Genomic DNA, 17,169 nt, shown 5'->3' with positions numbered 1-17,169 from the left:
TTTTACTGTTATTGCCTAGTGAATGTACCTTTGTATAGTTAGCCACGCATGACTCATTTTTGATTTAAATCTTTATTGAAAACTGCCGATCATACAAAATTTTCAATTATCAGAAATTTTATGGAACAGTTTATACAAAGAGGTAGGGCAACGATAGAAAATTTTTGGAAAAAAAGTTCGGAGATCTTAAACGTATCATATTCCCTGCATGGTTTGGTATCTTCCGCCATTCGTTGTGCCAAACATATTGACACTTTCCAATAATTAATTTATGGTATGAGTCACAGAGTTAGATTATAAAAAGAAAGTAAATAATTGCAATTAGAAATCATATATGTCGGAAATCAAATGTTGATGAGCAGAAACCTTTTACTCATCATAAAAGAGATAAATCACTAAAGATTTGTATACATTAAAATTTGATATTTGGTGCTCGAAAACTGTCTGATGGGACTCCTCCAAAATGAACCAATCTATCGCTGAGGACCAAATTAGATGATGTGGATGGTGTATTCTCTAATTCTAACTTAGGAAGAATGGGAACAAAACGAATGACGACAACAACATGTCAAACATAGATTAAATATCTATGAATCAATAAAGTATACGTGCATTGAAGGTGATAACGATCACTTGAGGCTTATAACTCTTTGACTAAATTATGCAATAATTAAATATAATCATTTTTATATTTTTATACTGATGGTAATTAATATACTATCCTGCTTAATAAATGGTATGATCAAATTTGTTTGAAAATTTAATTATGTATATGAAACTATGTCTTCTATATAAAAATCAAAATTTTCGGACGAACCTAGATTGAACCTTTATGAAAATCTATCATTTTTGTTAATTGAGTTAATATGAATCTTTTACATATGTATATATAGCATTGATAGCTTATATAATCATGGTTTATTCCATATTAACATATTTTTTCAGTTAAATTTGTTAATAATATCATGTAACAAATTAATTCAAGATTAGAATGTCTACAAAATGCTAACAAATAAGAACAAAATACGATTTCTCGACTTAAATTTTAATATGGAGTAGTTTTTCGTTTAAATCTAATTAAAAATGAATAAAAACTTATCTTGTACTATTTTCATTCAAAGATTTTAATAATGTAAATCATGCATTTTCATAATTCAGTACAGTTCTTTTTAGAATTAAAGTTGATGAGGATGATATTTGTGATTTAAAATAATTTGTTAATGTTCACCTTTTATTCATCACCTTGTGGTATGCCCTAAAGCAATAGCATTATCAATTCTGCTGAATTGATCAACTCAAAATTCCAAAAAAAATTCAAAATTTCAAAAATGAAATTAAACAATTTGAATTTTCACATGAAAAAATCAATTTCGAAAAAAATTTGGAAAATCAAAGTATTTGATAATTAGTCAAATAATCAATTTACATCGTTTTTACTCATAAAAAACAACTAATTTTTGATTTTGATATCATATTTGATAAATACTCATTCCAGAGTTGACGTAATGTATTAATTATTGTTAGAGATATTGCTTTCGCAGCAAAATTCTTATTTCATGAAAGAAAAAAAAATGATTTTATTCCAACAAAAACAAGTAAACAGATGAATGGAAACGTACTATATTTTCATAAATGTAGTAATCAGCGTGTCAGCTTTTGTTTATCATGTTCGAGTCAAAATGTATTAACTTGTAATAAGAAATATTCGAAGATTATATGAAGTATTGAGCATTCTTTGTAGAAATATTTGTAATTCATTACTAACATATATAATAAAGTTGTTTTTTTTTCCTTATTGCAATAATTTTGTCTGATTTTAATAACTTTTCATGTATACGAGTTGTGTGAATATGCATCATAATATGCGTAAATATACTTATTTGCGACGAATAATGTGGTTGCATAATGGAGGTGCTAAATTTTGATTTTTAATATGGGGCTTTGGTATGTATAATCATGTTCTTATCTCAACGTAGGAGTATTGGTGCAATATGATTAAAATTTACGAGGTTGATCTTAAATTGAATAATTCTGGAGTATAAATCACAATGCAGCTAATTCTATGTTAAAGATAGATACAGATTGTAGTAATCAATTAGGGAGTACAAATTCATTCTTTCATTTCTGTCGTATTGAGCAGAAAGGAAGAGATCATAACCCTAGGAAAAAAAGCCCAAATTTGTCACTTTTCATAGTACGTTAAACTCAATTCGCTCGGCGAATGCCGAGCACACGTACTCATCATTCAACATAATATTCTCATTCTTTGGTTATTATAGTGCCAGACAACACAAGATTTCAAAGAATTACTTGAGTTTTCAATTAATCTTAATCCGATTTTAGATTTATCGAGAACTCCATCATCACAATTACATACTTCAGTGCGGTAACTACAATTATCCATATACAGAAGGAAGTTCTTTTCGAACAACTCATTTGGAGTCTGTTTTGGAAAGAACTTCTTTCTGTCCGACTTAATTTCATAGTTCCTGATCAACCAAAAGACAGAAACCACACACTATCTACTTAGGAAAGGAGTTCTTTCTAAATCTTCCTTAAATTGAGATTTTACGAGAGATAACCCTTCTATTGCACTTAAAAATGAACATTTTGATATCTTTAGTATCACACATGGTCATATATAGTATTTCATCTACATGAATACATTCATCTTTCGAAGTCTCTCATTAAATGGGAGGCTTCGAAAGATGAATCGTTTTATTCATACAACTTTAAATCTCGAACACATTTAGAGAGTGAGTATATCATTTTATTCTTGTTTTGAGTTTATTCTGATTCAAAATTGCAGTGAAAACAGAAGTTCACACATCATATCTGAATGTGAGCTCATCTATACTTCTACGATCTCAATACCTCCACTCTAAGCATAAGAGGTGAAGTTATATAAAAATTATCAGATGCGTTGAAGTCTCAAAAGAATTGCCTGAATGCTTGTTTCATATTTGTCCAAGTAGTTTCAATGAATAAATGTATTGTTTTTTATAATTTCGATTTATTTTTAGAAAATATTCAATATAAACCTTTATTGTGTTATTTACATCTCATAAATTCTCTGTCTAAATCATATAAAAGCGCGTTTTACCCCTATGAATCAAGAAATTCATTCAATATTCATGGTATATTTATTAAATTTATACGATTTACTAATAATCAATATTATATCCTCATAAATAGCAATATATTTTGGTAATCTATGATAATCATATACAATATTTGAAATCAAATTTTCATTAGTTTAGGTTCCTTGTTAATAGTAAACCATTATATTTATTACTAATAATAAAATCTATGTGTCGTATTGAAATTCAATAAAATTACTTATTCGGTCCAAAAAAACAAATTAGATAAAATTTTTCTTTTTTTATGTAATTTTTGTTTTTCATTTTTCTCAAGATCCTAAGTTATGTTCTAACTTTTGACATCATATCCTATCATGCTAGGCTATATATTATAGCATATCCAAAAGGCAAGGAAATCTATCAGAGAAGCCTTTTTGACCTATCGTTGCCCTACCTCTTTATACAAACAAAGTCTTAAATTATGAAGAAGCATTAACAACAAAAGTATCATTTCTAAAATTAAATTTAAACCAATTCATGAAATCGGTTATATTAATATTATAGTTGATCTGATCACTTATTGTATAGTATCTGTAAAAATCTTGGTGTAAGCATTCTGTGTTCGTGTACATAGCCAAGTGTGCAAATGACATCGATCTTGGACCAGTTTGTTCTGGGTAATATCCGTTCTCTTTGACAGGAAGCATTTCCACAATTGTTGTATTTGTTCCAGAAAAGAATTGGTTATAAAAAGCTCCTCCATGAGGCCCAATTATGTATCTCGCGGTACTGAATTTATTGATTAGTGCTGAAAGTGTCTTTTCTGGAGAATTTTGATCGTGAATGATGACGTTTTCGGATCCGAAGATTTTACTGAGATGAGGGACAATGTCATGGAGATTTTGAATGATTCTACTACCTCTTCCGCCACTCCCTTTGCCTCTTGGCAGTAAAATGACTTTAGAACGTTCAGCTATCGGTATCCTCATTAGCTCCTGGTACCAGTCGAAGAAATAATGATGGACAACTCGAGTTGCAGTGCACATGATAAGTAACTCGGCACTAACTTGCTTTCCATCGCTTTGACAGTTCTGGCGCGACTTGTAGCCGAGTTTTTCTAGAGTTTCTATCGTTACTGGATTGCAGGCTGTAGAAACAACAGTTATCATTTGGGGAGAAATACCTGTGGCGAGAGAGCCAGCGGCGTAATGCGGTAACCCGTTATCAAAAAAGTGTTGGAAGTAGTTTATCTGATGGCTGCCGACAACTAAGGCCGTTCCTTTGATTTCTGGATTATTAACGGTCGTAGGCCATTTGCAGAAGTTTAGATGATGAGAAGAGTTGCTTTTGCGACAAGAATGAGCATTAGAAAGTGATGAAATTCCATTTTTAACAGTCCATACAACATCAATATGCGGAATATGGAAATCTGAGTAATGTATATGATTTTCCTCTTGTTTCCAGAAAAGGTCTGTCTGTTTCGGAGTTAGACCTTTCGGAATGTAACTGTCAAATGGTGGGAGATAAAGGAAATACTCCTTCATGAATCCACTATCGAATACTGTAACAAAGATTTTGTGGCCAGCACTAAAGAATGTTTCTTCTGTTCTTATTGCAGAAAAATTATGAAGAACCTTTATTCCAGGATGGATTTGAAGTTCATGAACGCCCGCATCGTTTTGTGTGAAGTTAATATTACTGAAAGCATCGATAAATTGTTCCTGCTCCAATTGAAACATAATTGTTAGATTTAGATTTTGTTCTAATAGATAATCCACAAATATGAAGGCAAATATTAAATAAATAATGCAAAAATTCTTTACTGCACCGTAGTATAATCTGCTTAAGCTATTATGCCGATTCTCTTTGAAATAGCTCGAGTTAATAATAAGATTCATTTAAAAAGGGAGTAGGTGACAAAAGTGCATACTCTTAAATTAACCTTAAATGTTGATTTTTCGATATTTTCGGTATTAACCTTATTGTAAATTTTTCCGGTGATAAATTTATCACACTGAGGTTATTTTTCCGGTGAGATTTTTAACCTTGATTTAATGAAATTAATATATATAAATTTTATTATTTTTAATTTCGAATGAGTATAATAAAATATTTTTATGTGTTTTTGTTTTTGATGTGATTTGAATTTTGTTAACTCTTTTCAAAATCATTTCATTTTTATGATTTCGGTGGACTTAGAGGAGCTTATTGCTTTTGGTATTAAACAGGAAGTCAAGGGCGGTGTCCCATACAGAAGAAGAACGGGATCTCCAAAGCAATATGTCACTTATTCATGTTCGTATCCCCTATGCAAGGCAAAATTTAGGGTTGAAGAACAAAATGGAGTGTTTACTATAAGCAAAGTTAATGAAGAACATTGCCATCATATAGGAGTTGAAATGGGTTCACATTACGCGAGTAAATTTTATCAAAAATGGATCGAACTTTATATTAAAAACGGTGGAAAGCAATTTCTTGCTCAAAAAGCATTTTTTGATAAGTTCGGAATTGATACGAATAACAAAGAAACGATGAAACTTTTCGCGCAGTCTACTGATGCTTTAAAGCACAAATTTTATCGCCTTGATTAGATTATTGCACAAAGATTATCAAACGATCTTTACACTTCTTTGGAAGCATTTTTGAATAATTTACAGGAAGAGTGCCCAGATGATCTCGTTCAATTTGATTACAATAGAGATTTTTCCGAGTTTACAATCATATATGCACCTTTTGCTGCAAAAGAATTGGTGCATAGCATTGATAACCCTCTCCACGTCGATTCCACTCATTCTTTAATTAAAGGAAAGATCCAATTGTTTGCAGTAACAATGAAAACAAGTCAAAACACAATTTTCCCCTTTTGCTATTTTTTAGTGAACCCTCAGACATCTGAAAAAATTCAAGAATGTTTGGTGAAATTCTGTGAGTTTGCGCACCTGGATCCACAGCATTGGAGCGCTGACTGTGCGCTAAACATTGCTCGCGCAATTGAGGATGGATTTCCTCTTGCGCAGCTCAGTTGGTGCGCTGTGCATGTTTTACGCGCATGTGCAAAAGTTGGAAGCTATTTTGACAATCCACAGAATTTTGAGAACTTCTATTTAGCAATGGACTTTTTGACATTACGTGCAGATGCAACGAATGCAGAAAAGCTGGCTGAAGAGTCTGATGAAACATATGAGTTCTTGACAACAATGTTAGAAGAAGAAGAACCGCGCGCTTTGAAGTATTTCGATAAACAATGGAGAAGAACCAAAGAACATTGGATGATGTTATATCGTGGAGAAGGTGATTCCACGAATAACATTGCGAATCACACTTTCATCAATTAAAGCAAACATTTTCTTGGGTAAAAAAATGAGCGCATTGATGACATCGTCATAACTCTCATCACTGTTGTGATTCCAAATGCGATTATTAAGGTTCAAGTCGCTAATGTTTTGAATGAAGAAAGAGCAGTAAGAATTCTTACAAGGGCAGGTAATCAGATTGTTGAGCAAAGAGCTTCAAAACACGATGAATTTTGAAATTAATTCAACACATTTGGAAATTGTCGAAAGCCGAAGGATTGAACCTAATGTCCTTATTCCATCTTTGAAGGCAATATTAAATTTGGCACAAAGAAGTTTAAAGGAAGAGTAAGCAAGATTAGATAATTTGGACTTTTTTTAAAATTAATGAATAACAGTATATTTTTGAAGTGTAAGCTTATTTACCTGAAGCTATATTACTTAATATAACATTCAAAGTATTATTGCTATTTATTGGAGAACAAATTTATGTAATTTTCACATGAAAATTGATAAATTTGTATTTCCTTATGATAATCAATTTTGTATTTGTAGAGAGTCTCCCTGCATGATATCAAGACTTGGCTATTAGTCTTTATCCATTTTTGAAAATTGTATTGTAAATTGTAAGAATTTCCGAATACTACTACTATAAAATATAATTGCTTATCAATGTATATTCTCCTGCATGATATCAAGACTTGGCTATTAGTCTTTATCCATTTTTGAAAATTGTATTGTAAATTGTAAGAATTTCCGAATACTACTACTATAAAATATAATTGCTTATCAATGTATATTCTCCCTGCATGATATCAAGACTTGGCTATTAGTCTTTATCCATTTTTGAAAATTGTATTGTAAATTGTAAGAATTTCCGAATACTACTACTATAAAATATAATTGCTTATCAATGTATATTCTCCCTGCATGATATCAAGACTAGTTAGTATGGTTAAGTTGGGTACTGTGGCACTGCGTTTCACAGTACGCAATACTTGTGAATTTGACACTTTACAAAACCGTTAACGTAAATTTTACAACACAACCATAACACCAACTCAACCTTAAATATTTACAAAACCATCTGACACATAAATGACTTCACTAACGAACTCACTAATGTAAAAATAAACGTTCTCACTATCGTTCTCACTAACGACTTCACTAATGTTCTCATAAATTTTCCTCAATATCTTCATCATCAGTGTTAACCCTATTGTAGTCATACTTGAAGCCATAAACTTTCTCTAACTTCTTAACGTACAATTTACATAACTTACCTTCGTCATCGTATGGTTTAATGATATAACTATTTCTATCTTTATACACAGTCAATGAAAAGTCAACTGGTCTCGGATGTATTTGAAAGAACATGTTATGCTCAGGAAGGAAGAATAAATGTTTAAATGTATGTTTGTTATACTGTCGATTTGAATGAGTTGCTTTTGTTCTGTCATTTACATCCAAATAAAAATTTTCAGTAAATAAAAAATAAACTTAAAAATTAATGATATCACCACCCTCACACGTATGAAAACATAGCACAAAAATAAATTTAGGTGAAGTGGTGAGATCTCACCTTTTTTTCACCTTTTTTCACCCACTTGAATTCATTGCTTTATAACTCTCTTCCTTGGTTTCTTTTTAGTTGCTTTCTTCACGTCTGTCTCCCTTAACTGACTCTTTCTTCTTCGTCCGTAATGATACCAGTTACTTCCACCAGTCAATGGGTCAAATGGTCTTTCGTAAGGGTTTCCATACATTCCATAGGGACCATACGGAAGAACTACTGGTGGAGGAAGAGTTCCATCGACTCTATTTAAATGCATTGTTTCACCTTTCATCTGGTCATTAAAGTCTTTTGCGTGTTTTGCAAACTCATCGTCCTTTCCTAAAGCATTTTCTGACTCAGTCGCAACCAAATTGGATGCTTTATTTATGAGCCCTATTTTATTTAATCTTAACTTCTTTGCAACCCAGCCTCCAATCTTTCCTTTATTTGCATCTAATGTCTTCGAAACTCTTCCTCCACTCATTTTATTTACTGCGTCATAAGCTCCAAGTGCTTTTGCTCCAAATGCTAATGCTTTTGTTCCCATTGCGCCTAAAGCTGCCCAAGCTACCATTTACACCATATTAAAATCATCTCTCTTCAATATTATCTCATAAAAGTTCTCGTTACTGGAGAAAGTCAATGAAACATAAACATTCTCAGGACTTCGTCCTCGCCGCTTTGCGGCTTCATAAACTTCTTTCTTATCATCTACGCTTCAAAATGTCTGAACAATTGCTAACATCTTCTACAACAGTTATTTCATCATGAATGACCTTCAAGAACAAGCTCATTTAATATGCTATTAAAATCATCTCAATAATGAGTCCATCCTTTCCATCTTTAGGTAGCACAACATCTTTCATTGAAGAAGGTTCGACAAGTCTTATGTTAAACTTACTGACAAAGTTTGTTATACTATAATGCTTCGGCGGCGAATACATGTAGTTTGAAAGACATAATATAGATTCTTCAGCAAATTCACTTATACTGGATTTTATAACAATGTTCTCACGAGACCAAATACCACCAATTGACAATCTTGTAAGCAATCCTGCTGAACCTTCAACTGTAAACGTCGATGGTAACATTCCACGAAGGTCATCTATTGACATCTTTGAGTCACTGAATTTAAATATTTTCTTAAAGCAATCGTCATTATCTAACCATGCAATAGCTTTGAAGTTTTCATTCGAATATACATCTGCTTCATTAAATGTAAAACCTGACTTCTTTGCAGAGATGACTTTAAAATCTATTGAGTTTGTTTCAAAATTATATGCTATGGTAACTTCTGAAGGTAATGGATGTCCTTCCGCAGTCAGTTGTTCTCTCACTACCGTTTGAAGCTTTGTGTTAAAAACTTTCATGTCATCTCCTGTGTCTAGGTTCACATACACAGCAACAGGAAAACTATCTTGCTTCTTTGTTTCATCATTATACCTCAAAACATTAAAGTTCTTCAATAATATTGTCTTCCTGCTGGAATACTTCGAACCTGTCTGATTTCAATAGCTTTCTCACCTCCTACATACTCTACCCAGTGTCTTGGATATTCATAAGTATACTGACTTTCTTGAATTTTGGTGGTTTCATCATAACGTGTTCATAGTATATCTTTATACTCTTGTCAGTTAGACTCGGTGCTATGTTCTGAATATTTCTGACTTGCATTTTTAATGGAGATAAAATGAAGCATTTAATACATGACGTAGATGAAGACATGAATGAAACTACAGACAAACTTAACTCTTCTCTCATTCTTCCTTTCAGTAAGGACTATGAGTTCTGTTCAAATGGGTTTATTTCTATTGTGGAAAGATGGGTTCAGGTAAGACATTTAACCTCATTCGTCATATACTCATAACAGACGTTTAGGAAATGACTCATATTATGACCAAATCATTATATCAGCAACTTCAGACTCTATGGACTCAACAGCGAAAACATTTATGTCAAAAGTTCAAGCCTCTGTCGTTAAAGTTCCAGATAGCGAACTCATTGAATTTCTTCAACGTTACATTCGACGTAAGAGGAAATATTATGCCATCGTTGAATTTATACAGTCAGGAATGCAAAAGACTTGAGGAGATGGAAAGAATTATTGACAAACACCACTTACGTCAATACTCAGGAGTTTACGATATGAAACGACTACAAACTACATTCTATCAAAACTTTCAAAATACCCCTTCAAAAAGTATCCTTCAAACACTCTGCTCGTTTGCGACGACTTCGCCGGAAAAGGTTTAGTGTCAAAGCCTGACTCACCATTAGCTAAATCATTACTAAAGTCAGACATTACCACTTAACTGTAGCAATACTTATGCAAACATGGAGGTTTTTAGCTTTAAACATAAAACGTCTCATAACTGACTTCGTTATCTTTCAAGGTTTCTCACGTTATGATATTGAACTCATTTGGAAACAGTCAGGTATAACATTACCTTTTGAAGAAATTTGGGAAGCATATAAGTCTCTCATCTCTCCTCGTTCATACCTTGAGATTCATATCATGACTAATACCATTAAAGTCAAAAATATTCCATGGGAACGACCAACATTGTTTTAAAGTTTAACCTTCAATTGACTGATGGTAAACAAATTCCATGCATCTCTGTCGCCATTTCTGTTAATATTTTTGCTGTCATTCATATCATCCACTTCCCCATCCGTTAGCTTTTGAGGATATGCGTTAGAATAGCTGTTCTTAAATGAAGGCTTTTCACCTTTGAGAGCATAAACTCTATAACTTTCTGCATACTTTATGTTTGAACCTCCTGAGCCATCATTGACATAAATTTTTATAGGCTTCCACCCTTTGTTCATGTTCCTGCTTCTTCCCTTAGCTCTTTTGTTCAGTAGTTCTACATCTTTATACACAGCACCTGTCTCAGTGAATTCAACAATATTTTCATTCGTTAGCTTTACATTCAAACCCTTGTCGAGTATATTGTTCATTTCATACATATAAAAGGTTTTTATTCTATATGAAATGAGAAGCAAATCCATCTTAGCTGGTGCCGTTAATGTTCCAATTGAACCAACATCAAATGTTGACTCACGAACGACAAACAATATTGTCATAAAGAACTATAGTTCAGAGTGTTTGAAAGAAAAAGAACCAGAACTGAAATCCGTGAATTTAAACTCAGCTTCAAACGCTAACGCTACATCAGATGTTAAGTTAGAGTATCCACCACTGGACCAAATTCTTTCAAGAGAAGCCAACGACAACCCTTACACAAATGTTCAAACAAATCCTTCAGATAACGTAGACCATTACCTTCTTCAGTTATACCAAACAATTTTACTCAAAGACGATAAGAAGCTTTTGACAAATCTTATAAGCAAGAACCAAATAATTCTAACAAAGGAGGACCTTGAAAATGTTATCTCACGAATAACAGGGAAACAATGTGTCATTGACTATCTCGACCCTGAAATCGAATGCTGTGGTCAAACGCCACCATTCATGAAAATAGGTAACATCCGCATCATTGAAACACCAGGAACTACAGGAGTTGAGTTTAAGTATAAATATTCGAACGAGTATACAAAACTTTCAACAGAATATAAGCTTTGTTTGAAATATGTTTTAGTAAATTAAAGCAATTTGTAATATCTATCCAAAACTTCTTCAACAGTATCGAACTCATCTTCATAATGCAAACCTAATCTTATTGACTTGGTGCAGTTTTCACTAACACAATATAGCGCTTTGCGCTCGGCGCCTTTGACGCCTTTTTCTGTTCTCTTGACTGACATAACTAACTCATTTGTTTCATCAAACAGCAACAACCAAAGTTCATGACCTAATACATAACATTCATACTTTATATTTTTAGCTCTGAGTTCTCTTGTAAGCTGTTGCATTTAATATTTTCTAAAAAGTCAACTTCAACAGTCATTCGCACTGGTGCCTTCAGTTCTACAGGCTCTCCTTGAAAGTCAACAAGTCTGAATTGCATGTCTTTCAAATTATGAGGACTAATGCGAACCCATTTACCTAAATGAGTTGCTATGACAGGAACGTTTGGAATGAACATTGAATTGACTGCATAACAGAAGGATTTATATTCTACTGAACCTTTACTATTAACTCCTGAAATACCTGTGACATTAGCTATTTTTGACTCAATGTATAAACAATTACCATAACATACGTATGGAACAGATTTCATCTCAATCGTTTTGTCAACACTTTTCAAAGGAAATGTCATATGGTATGCCCAGAAGCAATTGAACTCTATGACTCATTCGTGTTATCTTAAACTCCTTCGCATAACTGAACTTCAAAACTCCTGCAATAAGTTTAACATTCATTAAGTTTTCTTCGTTCTCCTTGTTTATTGTAGTATTTATGAGCGCATTTAACACTCCAGCTAATGTTTCCATCTTATATTCTACATTATTGTGAAATCTTATTTCGTGCTTCTTTCCATCTATTTCAAGCTCCATGAAATCTGTTTCATCTGTTATAACAAAAGCGATAGTATTGAAGTCAACACTCTGAAAGCAAGCGCTCATTCTGAAGACCTAAGTTTGTTTGTAGCTTTACTGTCCCGTATTCGTTTGGGTCTGTACTTTGCAAATAGAACAACATTTTATTCTCATTAAAATATGAGTATGCTGCATATGCGTATGAAGCTGACAGAGCTAAACGTTTATATTTTGGTCAATACTCTCTCACACTTACTGACAAATATATTGTTATCAGTGATGGAAATACCGAGAAATACATAACATGGAAGGACTATGAAAAGTTTGACCCTATTTTAACTCCATGTACTATGCCATTCATTGTAAATGGTGAAGTTGTCATGAAGAACGACACAACAGTATATAAGTCTGTTATGAAGCGTTAGAATATATGTTGAATTATAATCCCGAAAGATTTGACCCAAGCACTACGTCATGTACAATGCCTTTTATTAAGGATGGTGAAATCGTAAGAGTTCCGGATTCAACGGTTTATACTGCTGTTCAAAACAGTTTACAAAACATTTTAGCGAATATCTTTAATTCAGAAACTACAGAAATAAAATTACCATATATAACAGATGCTAAAGAAATTAAATCAAAAACGACAACATTATTTACGTCACTTAATGATTTAATGACTTATATCATTAATATTCCTGCACCAACTACAGCATTTGATCCAAACTCGACGGTTTGCAGTGTACCTTTCATAAAGTCGCAAACGGACTCTTTGAGTCCTGAAGGTCTTTCAGACCGAAGCGACCAGGGCGAAGCCCATGACAGTTCATTAATTGTTTTAAGGGATTCAACAGTTAATGAATCATTAAAGGCGTCATTAATGAAAATCATTGATTTTAACTCATTCACGAATACATATAATTCATTCATTAATGTTTCATATGCTTCTAAAGAAGGTGAGCCAAAAACTATCGATAAAGCGGTGTATGAAATAAAAGCATCAACGACGAAATTGAATTCGTTAACTTTTGACGGTGATAGTTTCGTTAATGACATAACATCGGGGAAAACAATTTTAACGAAAGAATATTTAAAATCTCATGTTAGTGAGTTCGTTGAAATTGAAAAAGAAGGTGGAATTAAGTTCGATCCACTGAATTTCATTTTCAGCTTAGCGAATGCGGGTGTTAGTTTCGCTGAATGGACAACTATACAGAGTGAAATAAATGCAATATGGACGTTTTTGGGGTCAAAAGCGGGAATGGGTGAGCTTGTAAATGCTGCAAGAACATTAGGTGAAACAGGAAATTTTGTAGATGGTTTTAAAAGACTTGTTTCAAATGTTTTAACAAACACAAAGAAATTATTTAGATATACCGTACATAACGGACGGATTTTCGAACAGGTAGCAACAAACCCTCCGGTTATGGCTGCGTTGATGATGGTTAGAGATATAAAACCACGTAACGACGGGAACGAAGAACATGAACAACAGAGCCCAACGGGCTCAGAGCCACATAGTGGCGAGGATACTGGTCGGGTTATTCAAGACATTAAAAACGTGTATCCTGAAGTTATTGATTTATTTAGAGGAGTTAATGATTCAATTTTCAAAACATTCTATAACCCTCGATGAAGAGAATAAATTAACAGATTATATATTCGTCATTATTGCAGAATTAATGAAGAGAATAAATGAAAAAGGAATTGGTGATATCATTAATGTCAGCGATGTAATGATGAAAAGAAATTTTGACTCATTATTTACAAAACCGAAAACAGAATATAGTCTTTATGACGTAATTACCGAATTAATGAAAAAGATTAATGATAATAAGAGTTCTGGCGGAAGAGTTGAATTAGAAGTGAATGATGTTAATGAGAAATTAGCCGAAAAAGCAGATAAAAACCACGTTCATTATATAACTTCAGACGAACAGATTATAACGGACTACCATGGATATTTAACACGAAGTGATGAAGCGAAGACAAAAAATGTTAATGAAAGAAGATATAAATACATTCGTGCTAAAGGTTATGACATAAGCTGTACTGTACAGTATGATGTAGCTAAAGCACCAGAAGCATTTGGTTATACCGGTGAAATTTATGCCTCTACTTTCAATGTTAATGGTGTATTAGTTGAACCAAGATTTACTTTGAGAGTTAAGTCAAAAATAACGTTTGAAGATGCTATTAAAAGTAAAGCTGACAAAGATGAACTTGACGCAACGAACAAAGTTTTGAAATCTCATAAACACAACATCTCCGATATAAATGAACTTCAAACTTCTTTAGACAGTAAAGCTGACAAGAACCATACACATAAATCCTTCACTACTGTTAGAGCAGACGACATAATATTGAACTATACCCTTGGTTCAAGTGCACCTTTAGAGAATCCAAGTACAAGCGTAAAAGATACACTAAACTCCTTAAATAACAAATGTATGAACATTGAAGGTCATGTCAGAAACTTTGAAACACATGAACTACCAGCAATGTTAGATAAGAAAGCAGATAAGAACCATACACATGATTTCTTCACAACTGTTGGTATAGAAAGTATTGAAGGAACGGTTGAAGAAACTGGTGGGGATGCATTATATTGTAAACCTCCTAACTTTCCACAAGGTTTAACATCGGATGACGACATAACGACGATGAGAAACATTAGATGTAAAGATGTTTATGTCATGAAGGATGAACATAATGTTAAATTCACTGCTCAAGATTTATATGACAAGAAAGCTGACAAGAACCATACACATAAATCCTTCACTACTGTTAGAGCAGACGACATAATATTGAACTTTGACCTTGGTTCAAGTGCACCATTAGAAAATCCAAGTACAAGCGTAAAAGATACTCTTAACAGTTTAGATAAGAGTTGCAGGAACATTGAAAGTCATGCCAGAAACTTTGAAGCATATGAACTACCCGCAATGTTAGATAAGAAAGCAGACAAAACTTATGTAGATGCAGAACTAACAAAGAAATTTTCGAAACCAGATACAATGACATTTACAACAGAAATTATAAATGGTGAACCAGCAACTCCATTTGAATTTGTTAGAGGTCTTCAACCAGATACTTTTGAATTTTTCTTGGATAATTCTATTGAACTAACATTACATTATAAAAGTGGAACAAATGCAACATTTCATCCGGGAGATACATTCCAAATGGTATTTAATGACATAAGTTCTTTAGAATATGTTTATAGAGTTATGAGCATATATGATTTAATATATCCTATAGGAGCTGTTTATACGTCTATGAATCCAATAAATCCAAACACTTTATTTGGTGGTAGATGGTATGAAATAGTTGACAGTTTTCCATTCTACACTAATACTCAGTCAATGAAGATGGGAGGTTCAAAGAAAATAGGTATTGAAAACCTTCCTTCACATATGCATAGGTTCAGTGGAAGAACATCTGTGGAAGGAAACCATTCACATTCAATAACAAAAAGAGGTTATACAAATCTTGCAGCGGGTTCGGATAGACAGGGAATGCATAGATATGATATCACAACTGACCCCAAAGATGTTAGCACAGGTATTTTCTGTGGAACTGCAGGAAATCATACACATGTTGTAGCTGGTATTACAGACCCAGCAGGTAATGGAAAAGATTATATGCCTCCTTATATAACAATGCACGCTTGGATACGAGTTGGTTAAAATCTTTAACTTTACATAAATGAGCTTGAAAGAAGTATTCGAACAACATCCATGGAGGTCATTTAAGAAATTCAATGAAGCTGCAAAGAGTTGGGGATTTACTAACAGAGCTGAAATGAAAAGGTTCTTTGACAAAAATGTTGTACATCAAACAAAAATAAACCCTTACGACTACTTTTTACCAATTTACTCCAACACTCCTGACGCATACCAATTCGTGCACCTTTCATTCAAAGCAGAAAAAGAGGACATAAACCATTCCTCATCTTCATAATTGTTAACACTCGCAAAGCTTTTGCGATATAATGAGAAATAAAGGAAACTCGCTGAAGTGTTAAGAGTTTTACAAAATTTGTAGCAGAACATAACCCAAGTATTAACATCAGACCAAGAAAGTGCATACCTCAGCAAGAAATCACAGAATTTCTCATTAAGCATAACATAACTCACTACACTACTGAAGACCATAACCATAACATACTCGGATCATTAACCGCTTCATAAGACTCCAGAGATTTAAATCAAGAGCGAGACTTTACCGAAGAAACAATGAAACATTTCTCGAAAGTTTAAAATCCTCAACACATTCTACAACAGGACATACACCAAATTCAATGACACAACAACAAGAGAAAAAGTATATACAAAAGAAACGAAGCCAAACACAAAATATCAGAAATTCAACACAATTTACCCTCATTCCTGGTACAAAAGTTCGTGTATTCTTGACGACAAACCGTTGACAAAAAACGTTTAAGGTTAAGTGAAACTATTATATCGTAGACTTCTACCAAGGTAATGGATATCTTATAAAAGCTGCTGACGACTCCATAGCATTTTACCCTCGACATAAATTAGTGAAATAGTAATGGCAAACTTGCTGAAACCATTGACGAAGCAAAGCGAGGATGTGTTATTGAAATACTTGCTATAACACAAACGATGACATTATAAAGTAAGATATGAAGGAGGCGTTGAAGATGTTATACCATCTAAGAACTTAGAGAAATCAAGCCAACACATCTGGGACCATTAGAGCGGGGATACTGGAAAGATAAAAACATGCCAGAAAGAATAAGAAAAATTCTTCTAAACTTTTTCATTAGATG

The 17,169-nt window shown here is 33.0% G+C and overlaps 5 protein-coding genes and 1 pseudogene across 6 annotated transcripts, besides 5 other annotated features; 2 read left to right on the top strand and 4 right to left on the bottom strand.

Moving 5' to 3' along the window:
- Window positions 1-34: part of a mobile genetic element that runs on past the window's edge.
- Window positions 35-2,194: 2,160 nt separating this feature from the next.
- Window positions 2,195-2,242: a mobile genetic element.
- A 1,317-nt stretch (window positions 2,243-3,559) lies between these two features.
- TVAGG3_0000480 (protein of unknown function, DUF563 family) lies at window positions 3,560-4,819 on the bottom strand (the record flags this gene model as incomplete). Its single annotated transcript, XM_001293987.1, has 1 exon — window positions 3,560-4,819. The coding sequence occupies one exon, from the start codon at window positions 4,817-4,819 to the stop codon at window positions 3,560-3,562; it is 1,260 nt and encodes a 419-aa protein (XP_001293988.1).
- A 168-nt stretch (window positions 4,820-4,987) lies between these two features.
- Window positions 4,988-7,317: a mobile genetic element.
- Window positions 7,318-8,007: a terminal%2Cinverted (terminal inverted repeat of Maverick-1C transposon ID:TVAGG3_0000310).
- Window positions 7,318-17,169: part of a mobile genetic element that runs on past the window's edge.
- Window positions 8,723-9,043, bottom strand: TVAGG3_0000460 (uncharacterized protein; the record flags this gene model as incomplete). The annotated part of the gene is made up of 1 exon (XM_051219649.1): window positions 8,723-9,043. The coding sequence occupies one exon, from the start codon at window positions 9,041-9,043 to the stop codon at window positions 8,723-8,725; it is 321 nt and encodes a 106-aa protein (XP_051104635.1).
- TVAGG3_0000450 (uncharacterized protein) lies at window positions 10,497-10,898 on the bottom strand (the record flags this gene model as incomplete). The annotated part of the gene is made up of 1 exon (XM_051219648.1): window positions 10,497-10,898. The coding sequence occupies one exon, from the start codon at window positions 10,896-10,898 to the stop codon at window positions 10,497-10,499; it is 402 nt and encodes a 133-aa protein (XP_051104634.1).
- TVAGG3_0000440 (uncharacterized protein) lies at window positions 11,765-11,977 on the bottom strand (the record flags this gene model as incomplete). The annotated part of the gene is made up of 1 exon (XM_051219647.1): window positions 11,765-11,977. One exon carries the CDS (start codon window positions 11,975-11,977, stop codon window positions 11,765-11,767), a length of 213 nt encoding a protein of 70 aa, XP_051104633.1.
- TVAGG3_0000430 lies at window positions 12,871-14,867 on the top strand (annotated as a pseudogene). Its single transcript has one exon. A coding segment is annotated over exon 1 (1,997 nt).
- Window positions 15,317-16,060, top strand: TVAGG3_0000420 (ATP binding; the record flags this gene model as incomplete). The annotated part of the gene is made up of 1 exon (XM_051219646.1): window positions 15,317-16,060. One exon carries the CDS (start codon window positions 15,317-15,319, stop codon window positions 16,058-16,060), a length of 744 nt encoding a protein of 247 aa, XP_051104632.1.

Source organism: Trichomonas vaginalis, chromosome IV, assembly GCF_026262505.1.
Source record: "Trichomonas vaginalis G3 chromosome IV, whole genome shotgun sequence".
Lineage (NCBI taxonomy): Eukaryota > Parabasalia > Trichomonadida > Trichomonadidae > Trichomonas > Trichomonas vaginalis.
This window is presented reverse-complemented; position numbering and strand designations above follow the sequence as displayed.